Source organism: Camelus bactrianus, chromosome 8 (assembly GCF_048773025.1).
Source record: "Camelus bactrianus isolate YW-2024 breed Bactrian camel chromosome 8, ASM4877302v1, whole genome shotgun sequence".
In the NCBI taxonomy this organism is placed as follows: domain Eukaryota; kingdom Metazoa; phylum Chordata; class Mammalia; order Artiodactyla; family Camelidae; genus Camelus; species Camelus bactrianus.
Genome location: NC_133546.1, coordinates 14,851,834 through 14,872,208, shown reverse-complemented (window position 1 = coordinate 14,872,208; position 20,375 = coordinate 14,851,834). Strand labels below are relative to the sequence as shown.

The 20,375-nt window shown below is 35.3% G+C and overlaps 1 protein-coding gene across 4 annotated transcripts in view; it reads right to left on the bottom strand.

Annotated features, from left to right (window-relative positions):
* PPIL4 (peptidylprolyl isomerase like 4) overlaps positions 1-20,375 on the bottom strand; it is a 33,215-nt gene continuing 12,840 nt past the window's right edge. For all 4 annotated transcript variants that reach the window (XM_010965692.3, XM_074368191.1, XM_045524488.2 and 1 more), the window contains exons 10-13: positions 16,762-16,873; positions 13,273-13,369; positions 8,576-8,723; positions 1-3,511 (exon numbers count right to left, since the gene is read on the bottom strand). In XM_010965692.3, the coding sequence (XP_010963994.1) occupies positions 3,260-3,511; positions 8,576-8,723; positions 13,273-13,369; positions 16,762-16,873 (609 nt within the window). In that variant the 3' untranslated portion in view covers positions 1-3,259. The remainder of the gene's footprint in view (positions 3,512-8,575; positions 8,724-13,272; positions 13,370-16,761; positions 16,874-20,375) is intronic.

Below are 20,375 nucleotides of genomic sequence, written 5' to 3'. Positions count from 1 at the left end.
TATAGGCGAATACCTTTATTAAGGATTTCTTAAACAAAATACAAAAAGCACAAAACACACAGGAAAAGGCTAATAAATTTGACATTTAACTTAAAATTTTCTACCTAAAATGCATAAGCTAACTTTAATCAAACATCTATAGACTTAACTTACAGTTTATAGGAAATAGGATAGAGGACACGATGAAGATACCATCAAATAATTCCAGAACGTGCATTATTCTACAAAACAATTGGCCTGAACTCTTCAAGAAGTCAATTAAAAAAAAAGGGTGGTTAGGGTGGGTGGATGGGTAGGAAACTCTTTTAGATTAAGAGAGTAAAATGGCAAAAATAACATGCAAAACATGAGCTTTGGTTGAGTGTGGGTTTAAAGACCAGCCAACACCTAAAAATGATATCACTGGAACAATGGGAGAAATTTGCATATATATTAAATATCATGGGATTATTGTTCAGTTTTTTTTCAGTGTGATAATAGTATCGTGGTAATACACTTGCTTTTTGGAAAATGTATGATGAAATGCTGAAAGATGAAATATCATGATGTTTTCAATTTATTTTCAATTTGCTCAATGACCAAATGTTATTAACTGTTAAATCTGGTTGGAACGTATATGGAAGTTCATTGTTTTGCGTGTTTCTATATATGCATGAATTTTTCATATTAAAAAGCTGGAGGAGAATTTAAAACTTGTGCTCTTTCAAGGGCATCAATAGGTAAAAAAAAGAAACCATAAACTGAGAGATGTTTGCAACATCTAATAGTAAAAATGGACTAGTATCCACAATCCATTTTTAAAAAAACACTCCTTAAAGACATCTATAAGAAAAAAACAACATAATATCAAATGGGCAAAAGACATGGAATAAGCTTTTCACAGAGCAATCAGGAATGAATATATATGAAAAACAGCTCAACCTTGTTAGCATTTATGAAACACAAATTCAAACAATGAGACTTCCATTCCAGCAGGATTTATCTTCCTCATATTAAACAACTAAACACCTGTACAAAATATATACAACAAAGTTTTTCAGATATTGGACAACTGTGAAGGGACAGTGACTCTTGAGAGAACAAAGCAGGGAAGTCTGACAACTGCCTGGGCTTACTGCAGGGAGAGCTGGGGAGTTTCCTGGCGGAGAATTCAGGGGGGCCAAGGTACAGTCTGTAGGGCAGAATATTGGAGACAGGAGGGAACTACAGAGGGAAAGTTCCAGATCTACAGAGGGTTCCCCTGAGTCTTTGACTAATCAGTGTATGCACTTGAGAAAACCACCCAAAGGTGGGAAAGAACCACCAGAAAAGAATAGGTGGTACAATTCAAGTTCATACAGGGCTCAGAATAGCTCTTGTTCCTAAAGCCAGAGTGGAGAAATCTAATAATAAACCAGGCACAGGGAAGATTATTCAGAAGGGTATTATCTCAGTAGTGGGCCAAAGTAGCACTAGATTTAAAGCTGTTCTGGTCCTATCCCATTAAACTTAAAAGCAAACCACGGAAGGATCAAACTGTTTCTAAATAACTTAATCATGCCCCAGAACAAAGCTCAACATATTTAAAGGAATACAAAAAACCCCAGCACCTAACAATGAAAAAATCCAAAATTTACCAGGCAGGCAAAGAAGGAAATTACAACCCAATAATGAGGGAAAAATCAATCAATATAAACTGACAAGAAATGACACAGATACAGAATGGTCAAGTACATTAAAACAGCAATTATAAATATACTTCAGAAATTCAAAAAAAAAAAGAAAAAAAAGAGGAAAGCATAAGCCTGTGACAGAGAGACAATGGAAGATACAAAAAAAAAAAACAACCCAAATGGAACTTCTGAAGTTTAAAAATGTAATTTATGAGGTGAAAAATACACTGGGTGGGATTAACAAGAGAGTAAATACTTAAGGAACTTGACATATCAATGGACACTATACAACCTGAAACATAGAGGAAAAGGAAAAAAAAAAGACTTAGGAAAAAAAAAAAAAGAGCATCAGAGTGCTGTGAGACAATTTCAAGTAGCCCAACATACAACTGCAGTCCCAGAGGGAAAGAAGTGAAAGGAGGACAGAGACAGGGAAAAAAAAAAAGGAAAGAAAAAAAAAAGAAAATAATAGCCCTAAAATACCAAATTTGATGAAAACTATAAACCCACCCCCAGCAGAAGAAACATGGAGGGAGGTGGAGGAGAAACCCTACACTAAGCACACCATGATCAAAGTACTCGGCAGCAGCAATCAAGAGAAACCTTAAAAGCAAACAGAGAAAAAGAACAAGAAGAAAGTTTCCTACAAAACAAACACAAGAATAATAGTAGTCTTCTTGCTGGAAACGACAATTAAGATACCACTTAACAGCCATTGGATTGGCAAAATTTAAAAGTCTGAAATTAAAAAGTGTTAGAAATGATGCAAGACAAAGGTAATTCATACAGTGCCTGTAGGGGTATAAACTGGGACAGCCACTGGAGAATGTAATTTGGCCTTATCTTACACAGATGAAGATCAGTATCACATGACCAAGAGAATCACTCCTAGATACAGAACGTTCATAGCAGCATTGTTTGCAACAGCAAAAATGAAAACAAACCCCAAACATGCAGCAACAGACGAATGGATAAATTACGCTCTATTCATGTAACACAATACGGCAGTACAAATGAATGACTTTCAAAAAACATTAGGTTGAAAAAAGCAATTCACAGAAGTAAACATACGTTATACCATGTATAAAATATTCAAAAACATACAAAACTTAACATTCCACTTAGGAATACATACATATGTGGTAAAACTGTAATAACAAGAGAATGACAAACACAAAATTCAGAGTAATAATTACTTGAAGAGGCGAGGGCACTTTTAAAGTGCCAGTAATAATCATTTCCTAAGCTGGCTGATGGGTACAAATTATTATTCTTTATACCTTGTATATACATGTTTGTGTATTTTTGTAGGTATGAAATCATTTTTTAAAAAGGACTGAAAAATATGAGTGACTATAAAAATGAAGACTACTATTTATGTATAACAATTAGTGTAAAAAAGTATACAAAGAAAATGTTTAATTCTTTTTTGTCTTTCAGCGCCCTATACTATCAGTGTTAATCTAAAAGGGCCATAATCCTACCATGAAAAAATAATAATAATAACAAGCAGAGTCTTTAACTGCTTTGACACAAAATCTGAACATCTGGTACTCTAAGTTATACGAGAAAGTGTAAATGTTAGCCAATTAGGTCTGATTCCTCTTTCATCTGTACTTAGATTTTTCTTTATCTTTGGATTTTTTGGGACTCCTGCTTCGGTCTCTCTTTTTGCTCCTTTCTCGTTCATAGGGATCTGTTTGGTATTTGGATTTGTGACTATTACTATAGTGGCCATCCCTTTCTCGAGATCGGCTCCGACTTCGGTTTTGAGGTCGGTCTCTCTTTTCACTCTTTTGTTTCTCCCAACAACTTTCTTCTTCTTCATAGTGACCAAAGCCCATTTCCCTGTAGATATCCTGTCAAAGGAATAAAGAGTTATAAGTGAATCAGTAAAATAATCATTTTGTAGGCACTGTCAATTAATAAAACTTAAATAAGTCCCCATTAGCAAGCAGTTTTAACAGCTCAAATTTGAACACTACCACTAATGCCAAGAATCTTGTAAATTAAAAAGCAAAAATAACTAAGAAAAAGACTTAACCATTTTCTCATCCATCTCATTACTGTGTACCTGTTATTTCAGCTAACCTGAAGGATCAGATCTAAAAACAAGGAACTGAAATAGCCCAATTGAAATAAGTCTTTGGGGCAAAATTGCAATACCAAGAATTCTGGCTGTGTATGGTCACCTCTTTCTCTGTCCCTTCTCCAATTCCCAAAAACGTGGTTCCATCACTGGTCTGCAATAAAACTACTAATATTCCCAGGAGAATCCCATAAAGAAGACATCATTTAAATAACATAGCTAGAAGAGGTTTTAGACAAATCAGTCTAAAAAGAAAACAGATTGTGAATACTTTGGTCTGAGGAATTATTTTTAAAGTGTTGATTTAATAACAGCTCCTCTCTAAATCTTCAGATAAATTGTTTTATTTAAACTAAACTAATAGATGTTTTTATTAAAAAATCAGTATTTACATACTTTTTTAAATGAGTTAAGAAACACTGAAATAATCCATTGCCCCAAAGACTACCCAGTGGGTACATTTGGTTCTATTCTTAAGTAGCAGTAGTAACTTTTCCATATAGAAAAGGGCTAGTTACAACCATTCTATCTGTGTCTTATCTCTAATTAAAATGAATATCTTAGCAAATGGCTGAAACTGAAAGAGATCAGAGCCAATGCTCTTTCAAGAACAATTCAAAAAGTTCAACTTTCTTAAAAGATTTCTCAAAGGAAAGGCAAAATTCTAAGGACTGAACTCCCAAGGGTCCCAACTCTGTCACCTAAGACATTATTATAGCAGATGTGAATGTCAAGGTTTAAAATCCAGAGTGGCGATATCCAAGGTCAAGGACTAGGTTTTAAGTAACGGATTCATAATTGTTCCATATGCTGTCTAGATACCACACATTATGGCTGGCAGAGAGACTGCAGTGTGTGAAAACAGATCTAACATGATTATTATGATCAGTGTTTACGGAACACCTCATTAGAAACTGATTCATGATTTCCCACACAATGCCAATAGTTCTTGTCATTCTGTAAGAGTCCTAGAGGTAGTAAAATGAGTAGGTATTTTAGTTTGACCTTTTACCAACTACTTTTGAGCAAAATGTGACATCCCTAGGTAAAAGAATTATTTTGTGCTTCCTGCAATATGTATGAAATGTAAATATCCATGTACTATTCTGACTGTACACCTACTACTTATTTCTGTACTGGTTGAGGGAAAAAACTTTTTAAATGGAGAGACGTATAATCTATAAAGTCTTCAGCACATTAGTATACAAATAAGCACTTGAGTGCTTTGAGGGTTTAAATTAAGAGAGAGAGAGAAAAGATTACGCAGTACTTAATTCTTCAAAAAAATTGAGGAAGCTGAAAATATGAAATGGACTGAAACCTTACAACCTCTCCTACTTGGTATAGTTTTCAAAGCTACACAAGCTTTGAAGTCGGGCAGCTCTAAGTTCAAATGGTCTTTGTCATTCAGGAGATGTGTCAAACAAGAAAAACTCTTGAGGTTAGCTTTATCAGGGAAGGTTTCATAGAGAAGTTATAAAGTGCCTGAAATGAGCCTCAAAGATAAATGGGTTAGGGTTTGGACTGGCTGCGAGAAGGCTAACGCAAGGAGTAGAAGTGAAAACCAGAAAGCAAGGTTTAGCACTGTTCCCATGAAGGAGAAAAGTTAAGCAGTATTAGAAAGACCCTATATGTATGTGCTTGCACAGTGCTAAGTGCTTCTGGAGTACAGTATTATCCTGACCGTGGAGATAAGGAAACTGAGACTGAGGAGATCCACATAAGTTGTAGGTAATTATTTAACTGATTAGTAACTTTTCATATAAAATTGAAAAGGGCATGGTACAGAGTAGTGAAAAACTCCCACACCTGACTAAATCAAAGTAAACGTTAAAGTTCCAGCGGTCCCACTGAACTACAAGGCCCACGGGCCTAGGGGCCAGAACCTTCGTATCTAAGTTGAGGGAAATGAATCAGATGAGCTCTAAGTCCTTTCCAGCATGGACTTCTAAAAATTTTTATCATTTTATACATTTCAGACATAAGACAAGATGATTAAACCAGCACGCAACTGAAAAAAAAAAAAAGAAAGAACCATAAAATGGCCAATTTAAAGCAATCAACTTAACCTAGCCAATGATTTCATGCATAGTAGTCACAAAAAATTTTTAAAAATTTAAAAATCAACCAAAAGCGGTCCTTGCTGAGGTCCCTGGGAATAAGTCAGAGATTTAGTTACACCTAAATCACTAACATTAAGTGATTAAAATGACAGCAAAAATAGAGTCCCAAATTATAAGAATACTGACACCTATGAAAACCACAGAGGACAGCCAGCCAGTCTGAGTACTTCTCAGCCAGGCAACCCACAGTTGAGTACTCACTTCCTGTAACCTCACTAGAACCCAAACCTCAACAACACAGTAACCAACCACCTTGGAATTAAGACATGAGGTGGAAAAATTAAACAGAGATTTTGAATTGAACAGTAAGGCTGTCATTCAATAAAAAACAAAGAACGTGAAGAAATCTAAGTTAAAACATTCTTAGGAAACTAAGCTCACCAAGAAAAAAGGCCAACAAATAGGAAAATTTGAGCCATATCTGAAAATCACATAGCACTGAAAACTCCCTTTAATGATTATGTATTCTTGAGACTAAAATCAAAGGGCTAAAAATCAGAATAATAGAAAAAGCCTATGCCCACTGAAATCTTAAATATGGATGCTGTTTTATTAGAAAGAAAATGAATACAGCTGCATTATTAAATCGAAGTATAAAGTCAAAAAACATTTGCTTTAAGATACTTTGAGGGGAGAAATAAAGTTAGGAGATTACTGCCAAAAGAGAAGGACATTTGCTACTGTAAAGTTTTAAGCAATCAAACAGTAAGATAAAAAAGATTCACAAAAAGGCAGGGGTGAGAGGATGGGAACCACAGGCTTAAAATGCAGCCAGTCTTCAGATTATCTCAAACACACTAATGTGTATCATTGAGGAGTCCATGTACAAGTGCAGGATGAGGAGCTGTAGCTAAAAGGAACATATGCGGCAGGGGGAGGTGAGCGGTCAGTGGGAATGAGGATTTTTAGTGGAAAACATGCTAAGCATTCATAGAAATGTGATATAGCCACCATTAAAAAAGACTGAGGTGGTCTTTGGCTAATAGAGTATAAAAATTAAGAAAGAGAGAGATGTTCCTTTTAGTTCACACTGGAATTTTATACCATGGGACAAATTATATTAGAATTAGCTGGATTTAGGAAAGAAATCTGCTGACAGGAATACATCCCAGGTAAGAGCAGCAGCAGAACAGATAGGGGTGCAAGTCTGAATTTAACTTATGGTTCCATTACATGTTAGCTGTGTAAAACCATGTGCAAGTAGCTTAACCTCTTTACTTTTTTAATTTCTTTGCTGTGAATGGAGACAACAGTACCCACCTCGTATTGTAAGGACACAGAAGATGTTAGCTATTACTGATTCATGTGAGGATTACTTGAAAGACTGACAAGGGTGTAACTTAAAAACTGAGAGCAGGGCATGATGGATGGGAATCTTTGAACAGCAAAAGGGCTATGGAAAGAAGAGAGACTGGACCTCTGCTGGACAACAGCAAGAAGCAGGAAGATACACTGTCTAGAAAACTGGGGAATAAGAATATATATAAAATATGCACTTGCTGAAATTTTTTAAATAAAAAATAAACCATAGAACATATAAAATGGTTAGCTTTGGGGAAAGACGAAAAAGGGGAAAGGACAGGAATATAAGTTGGTTCTCTGTAAGTACTATTTTGTAGATTTTACTTTGGAACAGTACAGTCTTTAAAACTACAAAACAAAAATTTTAAAGCAATCCTTAAACATAGAAAATAAACAAACTGACATATGAATCCAGTTAATGGCCTTACTACAGACAGAAACTATTCCAAATGATTTAAAACATAATAATTTGACTATAATAGTAAAAGTAATAGTAACAGCCAGTGTAGGAAATGTTTGCACACACATTTTTTTTCCACTTAATCTTAACGATGTGCCTGGGAGATAAATATTATCTTGATTTCACAGAAGAGGAAACTGTGACCAAGAAAGTTAGATAACTTGATGAGGTAGCAACGTAGAAACCTAAACTTGGCTTTTCTGACAGCAAATCCTTTACTTTGCCAACCATACTCCATCTTTCCATCTCTGCGTCTTTACTTGACATTCTCATCGTCCTGCGTTCCCTCTGCCTCCTCATCTACCAGGGCCAGTTCAAACGTCCTCAGGTGGCAAAACCAAAGCAAGGAGCTGTAATATAATCTGCTGTTCACTTAACTGAGAGCCAAAATGCAGGCTGGAAATGACTCTTCTCTTTATAAATAATTTCCTTTGGGGAATTTTTAATTATCGTCTCAGAAAATGTATTGTTCAGGAATGGTTTGAGGATGATCAGGTTAGTTCTAAGTGCTGCTTTTATTTCATACATAGAGTACAGAAGGACATAGATGGTGTTCAGGTCCTAAAACTTCAAGAGCTGTAAGTGCTGTACATAACACTTAATGATAAATTAATACGATGAATTAGAAGAACTTTTTTTAGCATTACCATACTTGTTTTTGATGGGGAGTAAGTGAGTGTCCACAGATATGGAAATCACTCTTGCTTCACAATGTGGAACTATATGATATGTTAAGTCACTTTGAAAACAGTATTTTATAATTTGTTGTATTATATTCTTGAAAATTAAAGTTCATTACCCTGGTGAAACCACTTGACATCTTAGAGTTAGGAACACAACCGTCTCTATTCAAAACTGTACCCTTACCTCCAACATTACATCATCAGAATGTAATTTACAAAGGGATAAGGTACTTATTTCTCTACCAAGTCAGGACATCAGTAACTACCTGATTAGTATTTTTGATTGGCATGTAGTCCTCATCTTCTTTTTCTTCAGAGCAGTGATGGGTTTTCTTCTTGTGTTTTTTACTTGTGTGTGAGTGACTTGATTTTGAGTCTTCTGCCTGGTCCTCTAGTACAAGATCATATTTTGCACTGTAGCAGCTAGTTAAGGAAAATGTGAGAACTGACACTCAAAACAAAGAATCTGGTAAACAAAGGGAGGCCAGGAAGCTAAAGGTAAACTTTTAAAGCAGTAAGTATCTCAGAAGCATAGAGTATGTTTTTAAAACAAAACTAACTCATATTTTACTTCATTACATAGTCAGGAAAAATGGAAAGAACCCTAATCTTAAATAAAGAGTTATCAATTGCTAAGTGGGCAAAAAATACGGAGAGGAAATAAAACTGTCTTCACAAATGAAAATATAAGTAGCATAAAAAATAAGGAAACATATTTGTCAATAATGAAAAATCTTAAACTTAGAAAATGAGGAACATTTTTAACCAGAAAAAATTAAGACATTACAAATCCCAATGCCAGAAAAGGTATAAAAGATGAAAAATATATTCATGTGACTCTTCTTCTGAGTGTAAATTTGTTTAATCTTATAGGAGAAAATTTAGCAATACATATCAATTTATATTTAAATTCAAATACAAATTTACCAAAAAATTAAAATAACACTAAGTTAAATGAACAAAGGTACAGTTGTCCCTCATTATCCACAGGGGGTTGTTTCCAGGGCTCCCTGAAGACACCAAAAGCCGCAGATACTCAAGTCCCTTATATAAAATGGCACAGTGTCTGCTTATAACCTACACTTGTCCTCCCTTATACATTAAATCATCTCTAGGTTACTTATAAAACCTAATAAATGTAAATGCTACATAAATAGCTGCCTGCACAGGGTAATTCAAGTTTTGCCTTCTGGAACTTTCTGGAAATTTTTTTCCCAAATATTTTCAACCTGCAGTTGGTTGAATCCATGGATGTGGAACCTGCAGATGCAGAGGGCCGACTGCATACATAATAGGATTATTTTTAATAACAGAAACTGGGAACAATAAACAGCCTAGTAATAAAGATATACTTAAATACTTCAGAGTATTTCCACATGATATTATTATGATAAAGGAAGTATTAACAATGACAAATGAGTCCTATGAAATAACCTGGAAAGGTGCTTATGAAAAATTAAAAGTAAAAAAAGCCTGAAGCAAAAACTATATATACCATACAGTGATTACAACTTTGCACCTTTATAAAAGAGCAAGGCTTGAAAGAAACAAGGAGAAATAAAAAGTTTCATTTGTGTAGGTAGTAGAACTGTAAGTCAATAAATTTCACACGAATGTGTTATAAAAATTATAATACGTTTTAATTTAGAAATAAGTGTTTTTTCTAATACACTATAATGTCTTAGAATAAGAGAAAATGTAAAACTATTACAACCTCTGCTAAAAATAATCTCAAACTCTAAAACAGATTCTGAGGAAGGCTGACAAGGACTAGAATAGTGGTTTTCAAAAGAAAGCTCAGGAGGAAGCCCAAAACACAGAGCTATTTCAGTGGCGTGTGGGACTAGAGTAAAAGCAGACATACTTCCCCTGGGACAAGAGCTTCATGGCTGTTTTCATGCTGCCAGGTCTGTGCTTCCAGGGATGCCTCAGTTCTGTACAAGATTCAACAGGAAACACTGCACCTCCTGGCTTTTCACAAGATGGCTCACAATGGCTACTTAGCCTGCATCATCCTATTATTATTATTGTTGTTGTTGTTATTTAACCTTTGTGCACCATCCTATTATCACTCCATTATCTCCAATGTTTCTCCTTTATACTGCATCCCAGCATTTCCACAGTAGCTGCTGGAAGTTTTCCTTTTTCAGGTATGAATTCAAAAGCCCTTGCTTATGACTTCACCTCAGTATATGCCTACACATGCTGCTCCCTGTCTAAAGTGTTTCCAAGTGGTGTTTTTCAAACAGCTGATAGTAATCCACCAATGGGGTGCAAAATCTATTTAATGGGTCACTAAAAGCCACCATTTTAAAATAACATAGAATAGACAATAGAGGGGGGAGGGATACAGCTCATGCTTAGCATGCATGGGGTCCTGGGTTCAATGCCCAGTACCTCCATCAAAAAAAAAAAGAAAAGAAAGAATAGAAAATACAGTACATGGCACCTAATAAAAATATTTTTTATGACATTTTGGTTTCAATTACGTATGTGTGTGAATGATTCACTTGGACTATACTGGGTCAAGATTTAAACTTTATTTCTTAAATAATGGATCACGGTGAAAGGAAACAGTATCTCACCTCAGCCCTCCTCTCCACCATATTCAAGCTGCAGCTTTAATGTCACTACTTATAGTATGACTTAAGGATCCTCCGACTTACCCCTACTATACGTTCCATATCCAACAAATGTACTTCCTTGCAACACTACAGACATATATAATTAATAGAGATTATTTAATGTCTGTTCTTCCTCCAACTCCAAAATAAAACACAAGGTCCCTCTGAGCAGGGGTTATGTCTCACTGCTAAATTTCACTGGGCATGTAACAGATGCCAAATAAGTGTCAGCTGAATGCTTGTAACACCACCAACACACTTGTTATATCTCTTCCTTCCTCACTTATCCACTATCTTCTACTGACCACTATAATCAAGACTTTTAGAAGATGTCAAATTGCTCCAAAATCCTATGAATTGAATACAACTTTGTGATCTCCCTGACCTCTTTTCCCCCATTACTTCCCTGAGGTCTAGTCCAGCCAAGTTAAACTTCCCTCTTCTGTTTTTGAATTCTCTTAATAACACTTCTACAGCAATTTCTCTTTCTCTCAAGACCTATAAAGTACATCCCATGCCTTTCTAAGTAATTTATCTGTACTCAGATTATCCTCAGAATCCCCTTTCCTCACCAGAGTAACAAAGTAACATGTAAAAAAAATATGTTACATATTAAAATATATGTTCTGTCCCTCTATTATTGTACCTGAGATTATAAACGAAACCTATCAATTACTGAGAACATAAAGAGCATCAGTAGGATGATGATCAGGGTAAGACTCAGGGATTCCTCTCTCTCATTCAGTGTTCTGTTTGAGAGGGGTTAACAGTGGTTTGCACCAGGACATGTCTGTCTTCTCCATCAACTTCAAAAAGTTAAAAGCAGCACTGTTCAAACTAGCCATGTGTACTGGTTTAAATTTAAATTAATTAAAACTAAGCAAATTTCAAAATTCAGTTCCTCAGTCCATTTCACAAGTTCAATAACCACATGTGGTTAGTGGCGATACAGTACATTTCCATCACTGCAGAAATTCTGTTAGACAGCCCTGGGCTAGAGCTTTATTCTCAAACATGACTAGTTCCTTTCTTAACTCTAAGTTATCATCTTGAATTTAAATCTTGAATTTAAAATGCTTTAATCCTAGATATTCTTTCTTTTCAGCCTGAACACCCTCTACAGGGGGAAGGTGCCTCCTCCTTTATACTCCACGACCGGACTTCCTTCCATTTGCCCTGCACATTCCCCTTCTTCCAGCTGCAGTTACTCATGGTTGGCCTCAACTTAATTTCAAAGATTTGGTGAATAAATTTCAAGTGTATTCCACCCATACCTTTTATGATTCTAAGATTTCAATCATACCCCTCACTAATGTTCATCTTTTCAGACCAATCTTTTGTTTTCTGCTTGTTCTGTCTGCATGTGAAACCTCTCCTCATGCTGATTATGTCAGTATACTCCACACTTACTCCAGCTCTAACACCTTACAATGCTTTATGCATTGCAGGCAGCCAATACATTAAAAATATGTATCTAACAGGTCAACCTGATATTCATCTTTCCTTGATAAATACTTGGGAAAAAAATGTCTATATAGTATGGGAAAAGAGAATCCCTAAAATACCAACAGAAACCAGGAAACAAAGAAACCATTTACCAGAAAGAATCACAAAAGAAATAACCTTTGCCATGTGTCGAGTGATAGATTTATAATGAGAGCATCAATGAACAAATTAAAATGACATAATATGAACAGTATGTTTCATTGCTTCTTACTTGTCTCAAACTAAAACTTAGAAGAATCTGTAAATTAAAGGGTCAAGTCAAAGGATTTCTTTTTAATCCTATAAAAGTCAACTCTTGCACACATTAGGAGCCCAACTAAACACCTGTTCAGACTGACCATGTATTATGCCGAAAGAATCTACTCACGTGAGACAATGACAGGATTTTGTTATCTACATAGTCACCATCTCCGAAGACGTTAAACATATAGAAGGGTTAACACAAAGGGTTTAGCTTAGCTGTGAAAAAGAAATTTCTGATTATGAGAAATTTAAAACATTAAGATTATACACAGAAAATACAAATCTTACCTGCAGATCATCTGAGAGTAAGTGTTAACCTTAACCTAAATGCAGGGAGGTAAAAGAATTAGGCTAAAGATTTCTTTCAACACTAACCTTCTCCATACAAGGAATATACTGAAAAAGTAAAGTATAAAGTATCCATATGTAAAACAGTGAAAAGAGATAAAGATAAACTAAGTGATTTCTCCACAAGCCACCGGGATTCAGGAACCTTGTCTTCTACGGCCTTTGTGACTCTTTCTATCACACAGTACTCTCCGGAGTGGACGGTCAACACATACTGATTAACTGGTTCTTGTGAAGGATACTCCTGTTTGGGCTTTACTTTATCTTTCAGAACCAAATTAGATGGTTTATCCTGTTCCTTTTCATACTCCTTGAAGTCACTCTTGGTGTATTTCCCGCCTGTTTATTTTAAAAAGGGGGGAAAAATTAGTAAGAAAAATCACCTGATGAACCAAGAACAGTAATTATTTTATAAAGGTATAATATATAAGAGCTATTTTATAAGTGGCATATATCTCAGGGGATAGAAAAGGCTGAGAAGAAAAAAGAATTGTAGCAATTCATTCTCCATTACTATTTTAACTGAAATCAGATATCTCAAGACATCCATTTTGCTAGGTAGCCACATGCTGCCCCCTAATGATATACATGAATATTACAACACCAAACTTCCAAATCCTAAATTACACAGAGAATACAATCACCAGAAAATAACGCAGGGTTTAAGCACAGCCATGAAGTCCATGAGAATATTAGGCCCAAAGGAAACTGAGGGCTTGGGACCCAAGTATGTGATCTGAGAGGCTTACAAGTTTGGAAGAAGTGAGGGTTTAAAGACCTCTGATATGTCAAAAGAGACATTCTGCCCTAAAATTTCAACAGAGCACCAAGCAGAGAGAGGACAGCAGGATGTATGCAGAATGTCCCTTAAGAGATGGGGGGCGGGGGAGGTTGGCAAGAGCACCAAAGATAAACTGTCTCAGCTTTGAAATTTCTCCTTAAGAGCACCTTTATTCCTCACAAGTGCCAAGAATGAAATCACCAATTCCTTCAGAAAAACAGGACCTACTGTTACACCCTAACCAGCCTACAGTAGCAGGGCCAGGAAAAGAGAGAACATTCCTTCTTTCAAACCTAGTCTCCTACCAGATGAGGACCCAGTTCATACCTACATCCTAGACCTGTGACTCAACTGCCTTTCCTATCCCCTCAACCAGCAAGAGGAACTGTTTCCACCAGGAATGCTTCCTACATACAGAAGGGCCAAGTTGAAGGCACAAGGAAGGCAAACAGGTGTTTTGATTGCGAATCCTACATATACCTTGATTGTCACCAGAGTCTTTAAACAAAGGAGAGAATACAAGTAAAAAGGTGGGGGGAGGACATCAAGGACAAGATGAATCTACCTGGCAATTCCAGAGGCTCTAGAAACAAAAATGGCCAGTAGACAATGGTTCATATAAACGTGAAACAGACAGCTGTAAGAGTTAAAATACTGGTAACTGTAACAAACAAGCCTTGTTTCATCACTGAAACAACTATCTGCCATGTGCTTGCCATTACCAGTCTCACAATGGATGAGGCAGTTATGTTATGACAGAAGGAGCAACAGATTAAACTGAGAAGTTCTGGATTCAAATCCTGACCCTACTGGGAGGTCCGAGGTAAGACACTTCAGTTCTCTGAAACTCATTCTCTTCATTTATGAACTGAAAATAACATCAACGTTTCACAGAGCTATGGAATCATTAAATAAGGCTATAAGGGAAAGTACTGAGCACTGGGAATGGAGCACAGGATACACTCAACTTTCTAAATGTGAATCCATAATATACAAAATTATCTCAAAATTAACAGAGATTAACAACAAAATACACATTTATGATGGGACATGTGAAACTGAAGCATGTCTCCTATGTGATGTTTTATTTTAGAAAAATATGAAATTCACTGAGAAGTCATCTTGTAAATAAACTACATTGAAACTACTTAGGAAGGCAGTATCATTTCTTCAGTGGGAGAATGGGTTAGGAAGAGACAATTGAGAAAAAGCGACAAACTAGTTAGGACCTGTTTAAATCATGTTTATGTGACACTGGGTGAAATACTTCACAAGATTATGCCTCAAGTTCCTTCTCTGTAATGAGGAATTATAAAATACTTATTGCACAGACTCACAGACATAGAATACAAACTGGTTGCCAAGGGGGCGGGGGGTGGGAAGGGACAGACTGGGATTTCAAAATGTAGAATAGATAAACAAGATTATACTGTATAGCACAGGGAAATATATATACAAGATCTTGTGGTAGCTCACAGCGAAAAGAATAATGTGACAATGAATATATGTTTGTTCATGTATAACTGAAAAATTGTGCTCTACACTGGAATTTGACACAACATTGTAAAATGACTAACTCAATAAAAAATGTTTTAAAAAATAGCAAATAAATAAATAAATACTCACTGCATATATATATATATCCCAAATGACAAAATTTAATTAGCTTTCTGGGAAAAAGCCCCACAGAAGAGCTACTGGGCGGGACTACTGGACCAGAACTGTACTGCTTAGGCCACCAGCTCATTGATAGTTCCTAAATGTACTTATTTGATTCTTTTGATCACATAGCTATAATTATCACATGTGGAAAAAAAGAATTCATAAAAATCATGAGAAATAAAGTGTTACAGAAAAAGAAAGTAGTCCTAAAGTTCCTAGTACAATTTAGCATTGCACGGTGAATTACTACTAGAGTGAAACCTTTTAAAAACGTTGCATCGACAATCAAAAACCCACATGATTTCAGCATACCACAGAGTCAACCTTCAGGGTGGTATGCCACTACCAGGAGTTTATCTGACGTGTATATGCATATGTGGGAAATGCCACATGTTTAGGGATAGGACATAATACACAGAAAATAAATGATTAGCAACTTGACTGTCCATTAGTAGGACTGGTTCAATAAGTTGTGACACATACATTCAACAGAACACTGTGCCACACTGAAAAGAATATTGTCATTTTATACACTGATATAAACTATCTCTTTGATGTGTTATAAAACAAAAAATGCAAGGTACAGAAATAGTATGTATGGCTTGCATCCACTTGTGCTTTCCTTGCCTAAAGGAGAAAACTCTGTGTGTATTTCCTTTTTTAGAGGAGAAAACTATATATACATAATATATATACAGGAAAAACATGAAATTCTAAACATCAAATAAATATATACTATATATGTGTATAAACATACATATTTAAATATGTGAAATTATATGTATTTAAAGAATATATGTAGAAGGTTACAAAAGAAACAGGTAGCAGAGGCTGCCTCTGGGAAGGGAAACTGGGTAGAGGAGCAGGAGTGGAAGGGAGACTGTGTTCCACCACCTTTTCATAGATCTTTTCAATTTTGTACCATATGGCAACTAAAACAAACACTCTTAAGAAAAAAAAAAATTTTTTTAAGAGTTTTGCCTCTAGAAGAACCAAACCACCACCAGGTCATAATACCTGCTTTGGAAACATGTCATGTCTACAACGGGTAATTGTAAGTAATTAGTTACAGTCAAACATAGAAAATATATTCATCATCAGTTTAAAATACACATAATGCACATTCACACACACCCTCTTCTATCTTACGTGCCAGACAAGTTACGTGAAATCAAATGGCAGCAGTTACACCACTGAACATCTCTAACAGCACTGTCAAAGGAGACACATACACACACGCACAAGCATGCAAAGCAGAACAGAAACAAAGAAAGATGAACCAACATACCTTTTCCTTTCCATTTAACCTTTGCAACAGACTGGCTAAAGTCCACATGTATTCTTCTGTCATCTATAAGTACATTATCCATTTTGAAGAACGCTTTCTCACAATCTTCTTCCTGACAGTAATTATAAAAACTCAAGTATAAATCATTATGGAAAAGATTCCTGCAGCTAGAACAAATAGTGAAAGTACAAAAAGTTTCTTGTTACTAAAACTAAAATTTGAATACTTATTTATGCACTGAATGCTGTTAAATGCTTGGGGTCTATTATTTCAATTAACTCTGATAACACAACTCTATGAGGTATTGTCTATTATTACTTCCGTTTTCTCAAAGAGAATACAGACACTTAGAGAGGTACAGAAGTTGCCAAAGGTCACACAATTGGCAAGTATGAGAACCAGAATTTGCACCAAGGCAGTCTGATTACAGTGCAAATACATGTACTTGTCAATAGTGTTATATAAATCCACAATCCCTTTTACTCAAAACCCTAAAATACCCTGAATATTGAAAGCTGTTTTTATAAATTTGGTGTTAAAATCCATGTGACAGCAAAACCTGACCTAGATTTTGGATTATTCCACTAAGTATGAACATTAATTTGTTTCATCAGGGAAGTATTTTTGTGACTATGGAATGCTGACCCAGAGGATTATCAAATAAATTCACAGATATGTGTACATGTACACACACATACACACACACATATACACACATAAGAATTACCTTTCTAAATTCTGAAAAAGTTTGAAATGGAAAAAATAGCTATTCCCAAGGGTTTTGGATAATAGATTGTGGGCCTATGATACCAAGGTATGTGTTACACAGAAATTCTTCTGTCAGTAACGTGACGAACCCTACATCTCCATTTCTGACATCTGAAGACTGGAAATGACACATTTCAACCCAGCACTGATCAATTTTCTCCTAGATTCCTGGAAACTCATTTTTTGATCTGGTCACAACTCAACTAGAAACAATTCAAAGAGAAGCAGATAAAAGAACCAGTTATAATCATATTTATTTACTATGTATGTCAAGAATTAAACCAATTATAAACTCCATGACTATATACACAAAGTTTCATTCATCTTTGAATCTATATCATTTAGAACATCATCTGGCACGTGGTAGGCAATTAATGTATATTTGATTAATCTAATTGATTATACTTATAATTCCAGACATAATTCCATCACTGTGCCAATTCCCTAAAGAAAAAGTTCTCTGATACTTTTTTCAGGAGGAGAATATTTGTACTCGATGAATGTATACTCAAACAATAGTTAAGGAATCTCTTCAAAATTGAGATTAAAAATACATATGGAAATTAAAAGGACAAAACTATCCAAATTTTCAATACAATTTCAAGAACAAAGTTGGAGGACTCACACTACCAGATATTAAGACATTGTAAGGTTATAGTAATTCACACAATTTGACAGGGGTGTGAGGACAGACAGACTGGTACAACAGTACAGCATCCAGAAATAAGACTTTACATGTATGTGGACACCTGATTTATGACAAAGGTGGTACTGAAGAGCTGTGTGAACAGGTAACCTTTTTAATGAACTGTGCTGGGTAACCTGGCTATCTGATATAAGGAAAATGAAATTTAACATGATTCACATAGTACACAAAAATCAAATTTCAGATCTAAATGGGAAAGATAATTTCAGAACAAAGCTTCAAAAGACAGTAAAGAGAATATTTTCATGACTTCGGAGTAGGCAAGTATTTTTAAAACAGGCCATAACATGGAAGAAAAATACTGACAAACTGAACTAAAAATTAGAAATTTCTCATCAAAAGACACCATTAAGAAAGGGGGAAAGGCAATCCACAGAGCAAAAGATGCTTGCAACACATACAACCAAAAAAAGTTTGTAACCTGAAAATATAAAAAATTCTTACAAATCAATAAAAAGGTAGCAAATACCCAATCAAAAAGTGGCCAAGTCTTGAACAGGTACTTCATTTAAAAAAGAACATTCAAAGGACAATAAACATATGAAAAGGGGCTCAATCAGGGAAATGCAAAGTAAAACCACAGTAGAATGTAAAATCTAAAAGACAGACCATATCAAGAATCGGTAAAGATACAGAGTAATAGGGACTCCCACACATTGCTAGTAGAAGTGAAAATTATGACAAACCCTTTGGAAAACTGATTGGAATCATCTCCTAAAGCTATACCTACTCAGCAATTCACTCTTGGATATATACCTAACAAAAATGCATATCTGTACACTGAAAGACATGATAGAAATGGTTTACAGTACTACATTCGTAACAGTCAACTGGAAAGGACCCAAATGTCCATCAATAGCAGAAAAGAACTCTAGTTCATATACACACAATGAAATATTATATGTCAATGAAAATTTACATACACACAATAAAATACCATATCAATGAAAATTAACCAAAAAAAGTTAAAAACTATATGCAATAATGTATAAATCTTACAAATGTAACAATGAGCAAAAGAAGCTAGACACAAAAAACACACACTATGTTTACACTGATACCAAGTTTAAAATTAGACAAAATAAATCTATGATACCAGAAGTAGCAGTGATGGGAAGTTACCGGAAGGTGACAGAAGGGGGGCCTCAGGGATTCTGGTAACTATCTTCTGCTAACATTTTTATTTCTTGACTTGGGTGGTGATTTACATGGGTGTATTAACTCTGATAATTTATCAAGATGTTCACTCATGAGCTACACGTTTTCTGTATGTATTTTATTATTCAGTTTTTTAAAAAAATTTGACCAGATTATCCAAAGCATAAAGAACTTGTCTAACATGAAAAAAAAAAAAGACTCAGTAATGAACACTTAAAAAGAGGTTACCACTCATGAGAATTATGAAGCAGAATAATGTAGTTTAATCTGATTTTCAAGGACAGAGAAAGGCTGCAAAAGAGCCATCAAAAATTGAAATGCTGAATCATGATAAAGAATTCATAGAGTCTAGAATCACCCTACGCTCTATAGTTGACCTATTCGTGGTGAATGGTACACCTGCAGAAGACTGAGAAACACAGGCAGTCATTAGTTTATCTGACAAAAACGAAACGAAATTATACTTGTGAGCAAATCAACAACATAATCCTTAGTGTTAATGATGGAATCACACTGTCAAGTCGACATAAAGTATTCATAGCAACCTGAAGGTAGAGATCTCTTTCCTGCTGACACCAATGTACCCTGTAAGTATTACTTCTGGTACACCTGGCACCAGGTCTAGGTATAATTTGTTACGTGCTGTCCTCCTCAACCATCTATTATTCATCTTGTACCCGAAGGACCTATCACAGTGCCTGAAATATAGGTGTTTGACAAATGCTTTGGAATAGCTGTAACTTAGAATAAGCTACTACTCGACACATGTCAATCCAAAGCTGCATGAAGAAACAGCATAGCCTCACATAATGGCTAAAATCATTAGGAACAGAATCAGACATACCTAAGTTCAAATTCTAGGAGCAAATACAAGCTCTTTTGTTTACCAGATGAAGAAAAGTACAGAAAATAAATAGAATTAATACAAATATTCCTAGTCACTGTATAACTCACATTTAAATTTGATGGGGTTTTTTGCGGG